The 6,949-nt window shown below is 46.6% G+C and overlaps 1 protein-coding gene across 1 annotated transcript; it reads right to left on the reverse strand.

Moving 5' to 3' along the window:
• Positions 1-597: 597 nt before the first annotated feature.
• On the reverse strand, positions 598-1,917 carry LOC144165837 (uncharacterized). Its single transcript, XM_077695612.1, has one exon. The coding sequence runs from the start codon at positions 1,875-1,877 to the stop codon at positions 675-677; it is 1,203 nt and encodes a 400-aa protein (XP_077551738.1). The 5' UTR covers positions 1,878-1,917; the 3' UTR covers positions 598-674.
• Positions 1,918-6,949: the final 5,032 nt, after the last annotated feature.

The following is a 6,949-nucleotide window of genomic DNA, read 5'->3' on the forward strand; positions in this document are numbered from 1 at the left end:
CCGGCGAAGCCGCGCCCCAGTCGCTGCGTCGGCGGGCGTTGCTTGACACGTATGCCACCCTGTTGAAGTCGTTTATGAGCAGTTATTGCCGATTCTTGAACTGCAATTATCAAGACCCTAGCTTTAGCCCCCCAAAAAATCACTTGGCGTCTTTATTCATTGCTAAGCATGTTGGCGGGCAAATATTGAAATGCTGCGAAATGTATCTCGAGTCAGCATACGGTCAAATCTGAACAAAATAAGATAGGGTGATAAACGAAGACGCACTTCGCACAACTGCTTTACTTGCTACTTGACTTAACCTTCATGTTATGTACCAACGGCACGTTCATGAATTCAAAATATAAGCAAAATAAATGTCAGCGCTGCCTCGATACTGAGGTTACTGTCGAACGTCAATTGTAGGTTAAAAGGCAAGGTACTCTGGCGCCATGTCTATTCCCCGTTAAAAAAACTGATCAAACCCTCACCGCAAAAAAAAAAAAAAAATCACCGAGGGTTCGCCAGGATTCGAACCACGGACTTCCAAAACAGAAGTCCGGCACTCAACCGCTCGACCACGCCAGTTTTTTTTTTTTTTTTTTACTGCATGGAAAACTTCCCTTAATACAGCCTACGAAAGTTAGGAGTCATCCAAGAAGATGCACATCACTGCAGCTAAAATAAGCCGTCCGTTAAAACTCTGGCAAGCAGACGCACGCGTCCAACAGATGCAGCCATTCTGGTGGGTCACTTTGCGCCGCATAAATGCTCCGCACCAACGCAGTTTGCTCCCGAAAAATGGACTTCGTTGGGCGAGGGGGTTCCGCGTGCCTGTCCGTCATGCGGCACTTCCACAAGCTATACAATCCGATCACAACAAACATATCATAGGGCACTCCAGTAACATCTCTAAAAGGCAAGAACCGAATTGTATAAGGGGTAATGTCCATGTCCTTTTTAAGAGTTCGTTGCAACACATCCCAGAAAAACACCGCATCCCGGCACAAAACAAAACAATGATCAATGGTTTCAGGTTGATTGCATAAACGGCAATTGTCAGACCAAGGAATAGACATTCCTTTCTCGCGCAACCATGTTTTCACTGGGAGTGTTGATGTATGCAGCTTAAAGAAAAACGTTTTTGCATTTGGAGGAAGACACATACGTGTGACCCGCTTCAAAACACTGTCCTTATGGTGGCCAATGTAAGGCTGGCGATAAACCGGCACTGGGAACAGACTCTCTAATAAAGTGTTCGTCAAAGCCTTCCTGGAAAGGGTAAACAGATATTGCAGGGAAAACCTCGCAGTAAGGAAATTGAAGGTGTCAACCACCTCCTTTAAAAACCCCCATGGCGGTTTCGTACTGACTTCACCAGTGGAGACAAGCAAAAACGGTAAATGAAAACTTATGCGCTGTTGAATAACGTTGAGCAGAAGTGGATGATGCGTCACCTTATAGAAGAAAAACCGAGATACAATCTGGTGTACAAACAAATGTATCAGCCCAGCACCCCCAGACACTAATGGAAGAAACAAATTGTCCCTACGCATAGGTTCCCATTGGGACCCCCACACAAATGTTGCAAAACCTCTATGTAGAGCTTGCACTTTAGAACGCGCACAGTGGAGTACTTGCAGCACATAAACAAGCTTTGCGACAAGGAAGACATTACAAACGTGCGCACGCGCAAACACAGAAAGTTCTCGCCCCATCCATGCCTGAGAGGCTCGCTTGACTTTTTGGAGTGCCAATGACCAATGAGGCCCGGTGTTTCGTATTTGGTGCAAAGGTACACCTAGGTATTGAAGTGCGTCCTTATCCCAAGTAATGCCACCAAATAAGGACGGTTTCGCACCCCATTCACCAAACCAAAATCCCTTTGTTTTTTCCATATTCACAGCTGCTCCAGACGCGCCACAAAACTGCCTGGTGAGATTAAGGGCTTCTTTAACGCTTTTTTTATCAGCACAAAAATAGGCAATGTCATCCGCGTAAGCAAGGACCTTAACCTCACAGGATAGCGATGAAAAGCCCCGTACTCTTTCACTCTGCTGAATACTAAGGCACAGAGGTTCGAGGTATAAGGCAAACAACAAGGGTGAAAGGGGGCAGCCCTGTCTAACAGACGACTTAATCGAAACTGGCTTAGACAGAACGCGGTTGACGACCAGTTGTGTGGTGCACTGTTTGTAACAAAGCTGAATGCCTTTTAACAACACATCCCCTAAATTTACCGCTGCCAATAGTGCGAATAGAAAATCATGAGAAACGCGATCAAATGCCTTTGAAAGGTCAATTTGGATAAGGGCCACCTGCTCTGCCGAATCAGACACACACTCCAATATTGAACGGGCAACATGTATGTTTGTTTGAATGCTCGACCACGCCAGGGTGTCTTCTTATTTTATTTTTTCTTTACTGCATGGGAAACTAGCCCGAATAGCTTAAAGTCCCACCCGAACTACAATAACAGTAAATTCACTAATACATTTTAAAAGTCAGGCAGGCACACACACGCTTCAAGAAGATGCAACCAGTCCGGCGGCTGCGATTACGCCGCATAGACACTGTACACAAGCGCACATTGTTCGCGAAAAATTGACTTAGTTCCACGAGGTTCCTCGGCGTGGCGGTCAATCATGCGACACTTCCATAGGCTAAACAATCCTATCAGCACGAAGAGGTCATATGGCACAAAACAGTTCTTCATCATTGGCAGGAATCGTATACTGTAAGGGGTGATGTCTATGTCCTTTTTAAGAGTCCGCTGCATAACATCCCAAAAAAACACAGCATCCAGACTTAAAACAAAGCAGTGATCAATTGTGTCCGACTGGTTACTGACCAAGGCATATATACACCTTTACTATTGAGCCATGTTTTAACAGGCAACGTTGATGTGTGCAACTTAAAGAAGAAAGTTTTTGCAGCCGTTTAAATGCACATTTTCTTGACGCGCTTCAACACACTGTCATCTAAAAACATCAGATATGGTTGACGGTAAATGGGCACTGGAAATAAACTTTCAATTAAAATGCCCGTCAATTCTTTCCTGGAGAGACCGTACAAATACTCGAGAGAAAAACACACAATAAGAAACTTGAAACTGTCAGCAACCTCTTTCAGAAAGCCCCAAAACGGTCTAGGATTCGCGGGGTGGGTTGTAGCAAATAAAAAAGGCAAATGAGCACTGAATTTATGCTGAATAAAAACTTTTAATCCGCCGTTTTGATTAAAAAAGAACCGCGAAACGAGCTGGTGTACAAACAAATGCACCAAACCAACACCACCAGACCTTAACGGGAGGAAGAGGTTATCGCGGCGCATGGGCTCCCACTTGGATCGCCATACGAAGGTAGCCAACACTCTGTGAAATGCTTGGACGTTTTTTGTGCGCAACTAAGGACCTGCAGAACATAAACAAGTTTGGAGACAAGAAATACATTACACAGTTCTGCACGCGCAAATATAGACAGCTCCCGCCCCATCCATGCCTGCGTTTTACGCTTCACTACAGTAAGTGAAGAAGTAATAACACCGTTAGGCGGGCTAGTTGGTACTCAGAATTCATGCTGAACTTTTGCGCAGCGTAAGACAAGGACAGATACAACAAGGAACAAGGATACAACAAGGTCTTCGTGTTCCTTGTTGTATCTGTCCTTGTCTTACGCTGCGCAAAAATTCAGCATGAAAGTGAAGAAGACCAATGAGGTCCAGTGTTCCGAATCTGATGTAGAGGAACCCCAAGGTACTGTATTGTTTCAGAGTCCCATGTTATGCCTCCATATTGACGTGGCTGCGTACCCCACCAGCCCTTCCAAAAACATCTTGATTTTTCAAGGTTCACCTTAGCACCACTTACATCGCAAAACCGCTGTGTCAGCATCATTACCTCCAAAACACTTTTCTTCTCCGTACAAAAAAAAGGCAAGGTCATCTGCATAGGCTAAAACTTTGACTACACAGTTTTCCAGTGAGAAACCATGAATGGCACTGCTTTGGAGAATACTAATGCACAGGGGCTCAAGGTACAAACCGAATAAAACGGGTGACAACGGGCAACCTTGCCGTACGGAAGATCTAATGGGAATAGGTCTAGAGAGTTCTAGATTTATAATCAACCGGGTCGTACAGCTTTTATAACAGAGACATATGCCTTTATACAAGGCTTCCCCAAGCCCAGCTGACTCCAGAACAGCAAAAAGGAAAGGATGGCTAACCCTGTCAAATGCTTTGGCAAGATCAATTTGAAGGAGCGCAACCTGCCCGGCACCATCGGATATGCACTCCAGTACTGAACGAGCAATAAGAATGCTGGTCTGAATGCTCCGCCCCTGAATACCGCAAGTCTGGTGCGAACCTATCAGACTTGTGATTACAATCTGTAACCTGCGTGCCAGCACCTTCATAGGCCTTTGTAAATACCTCATGTAAGGCAGGTGCCAGAATACTCGAGAATTTTTGGTAGAACTCCGAAGTGAGGCCATCAGGTCCAGGTGACTTATGGGTTCGCAGGTTTGAAATGGCAATTTCCACTTCTTGAAGCGTAATTGGTCCTTCCACAAGAGCCCGCTCATCGTCACTGAGCTTAGGAAAAGGCTGAAGGAATACATTAAAATCAGGTGTACTACAGGTACCCGTGTTGCCACTAAACAGTTTTACATAATAGGCACAAAATGCTCCAAGTATACTGCGGCTATCAGAGTAGCTTTGGCCCCCGTACTCAATTTCGGCAATAACTTTTTCCAGCGCTGTCTGCTTTTCATCTCCAAATGGGCGTCGTGTTGGCGGCTCCTGCAAAAACCTACGCGTTCTCGATCGAACAAGGGCTCCCCGATATTTTTCAGTCATATGCTGCTGCATTTGAGCTTTAACATTGCATATTTCATCAAAAAATGTCCCGGCCTCAGCTCTTTCAGCCTCATGTAATTGCATCAAGGAACTGCGGAGTTCACGCATGTGAAGTCGCTTCAAAAAGGATGACCGAGCCGACGCCTCTATAGCTACGTTTTTGATTTCTTGTTTAAAAAAGTCCCATTTTTGGAAAATACTAAGGCTTGAAAGTTCGAATGTATTGCTACTGTGTGTTGAAAAATTCCGTCCCAGAGTATACTATTGTTCAGTTTCCACAAATCCCAACGCATGGGAGGAGCGCGCCAGCCCCGTGGACCGATCCGTGCAGAGACCATGCAATTATCAGTAAAAAATATTGGCCTAACAACATAATCACGCTCAATGGAGCACTTTCCCGTTGAAACAAATTCGGTCCAGACGGGCACTAGAAAAACGACGAAAATGCGTAAAGTGTACAGTGCTCCCTATGACGCTTCCTATGTCAACTAGGCCGTATTCACTAATCAGGTCACTCAGAACCGCGGCACTGGAATCATAGCACCAGTTACCTGCCGAACGATCCTCCTCAGTACACACACTATTAAAATCACCTAGCAGTAGCACACTTCTATCGGTGCACAAAAATTGAGCCAAGGAGAAGAAACTCCTACTCTCAGTAAATTTGTTTGGGGCATACAAATAATGCGCCATTCAGTTCCCCATACGTCAACGTCGCAGCAGACAAACCGCCCCACATCATCCACTTTGCAAGCAAGGACAGTAGCATCAAGGTTTTTACTAACCAATAGCATACACCCACCTGATAGGCCAACCGAGTGGCTAACGCAAACACTGTATTCAGATAAAAAGGGCTGGAGAGCTGCCTGCGTGTCCTCATCTGTACTTAGCTTGGTCTCCTGAATTGCCGCAATAGTTATAGAATTTCTCTGAAAAAGCTGCAGAAGCTGATATTGTCTGCGTCTCTGTCTTAATCCCCTTACATTAAGTGAGGTGACGTGTACTGCTGCTAAGTTGGCCATAGGAATCAGCTATTCGCTCCCCTCACCGAAAGAAGGAGTCACCCTAATTTTTGACGACCGCGGAGAGTGCCTCCGTGGGGTGGGCCATACATTTGACCTGCTAGCTCCCGGATCTCCCCCTGAAACGGCTGCAAGGTCAGGCGCCTGCCTCTTCTCTGCACCAGAACAGGTTTCCTCTGAATAAAGAGAGGCCGGCCGCTTTAGGGGCCCTGAAGCAGCGTCCATCGTCTCTTCAGAAAAAGAGGATGCATCAGCCCACGATGCCGACGGCGAACCATTAGGCTCCGACGAACCATCCTCAGCCTTGGTGAAGCTTTCGGAAGTAGCGCTGTCTTCTCTAGCCACTCCGCTGCAGGGAAGCGATGCGCTGTCACAGGGGCTCTCAAGCAGTTCGGCCTCCTTTGATGGGCCCACATCATCAAAGTCCCTGGAATCTTCAGCTGAAGGCAAGACAGACCCCACTGGCCCGCACTTCCTGGAATCTGAAAACCCACCATCGGGTGGTTTTGGTTCCCGGAGTACAGGGTCATGCTGTAGGGTCTCCAAATTTGCAGATGGAGACTGCTGGGAAACGGTGGCCAGGCCTGGGGCGACGCTGACTTCTCCTGAAGCATCCACCACTTCAGATGCATCCATAAGGTGTTCGGAAGTTTCATCGTCTGTAGTCCTCGCCTGGCCCTGAAGGACTTCACGGGGAAACTTCCGAGGTCTACAAGCTTCTGCTTCGCAAGAGCACGGACGCACGTTACCATCCATACATGGCTCATCTGGTATTAACCAACGCTAATAACGTCTTTGAGATCCATTACTCGAGCAAGAGCATCCCTGAAGTCAGGAACACGGTACGGGCGGCCTTTGAGATAAGCATGCAGAAAAACGGTGTTCAGGACAACGGTGCCAGTCGGTAGACGGGGAAGGACGATCTTGTAAGTATTTTCTTCGTGTCCAGACGATGAAGTACCTCGGCCAAAGGCCGATGCGCTGTTTCCAGCTTGCATCATTGGAAAAACACAGCCGCTCCGAACGGCTTCTTCGCCAGGGTCTCTTTTTAATAACAAAAACTTTATTTACAGACATATATACAGGAGCAC

The sequence above is a fragment of the Haemaphysalis longicornis genome, unplaced genomic scaffold, assembly GCF_048455015.1.
Source record: "Haemaphysalis longicornis isolate Haplotype H1 unplaced genomic scaffold, Haemaphysalis longicornis Haplotype H1 scaffold_1, whole genome shotgun sequence".
NCBI lineage: Eukaryota > Metazoa > Arthropoda > Arachnida > Ixodida > Ixodidae > Haemaphysalis > Haemaphysalis longicornis.

What these genes read in the sequence shown, in the direction of transcription:
- LOC144165837 (XM_077695612.1), bottom strand. Translation starts at nt 1,877, where the DNA reads ATGGAAAAAACAAAGGGATTTTGGTTTGGTGAATGGGGTGCGAAACCG.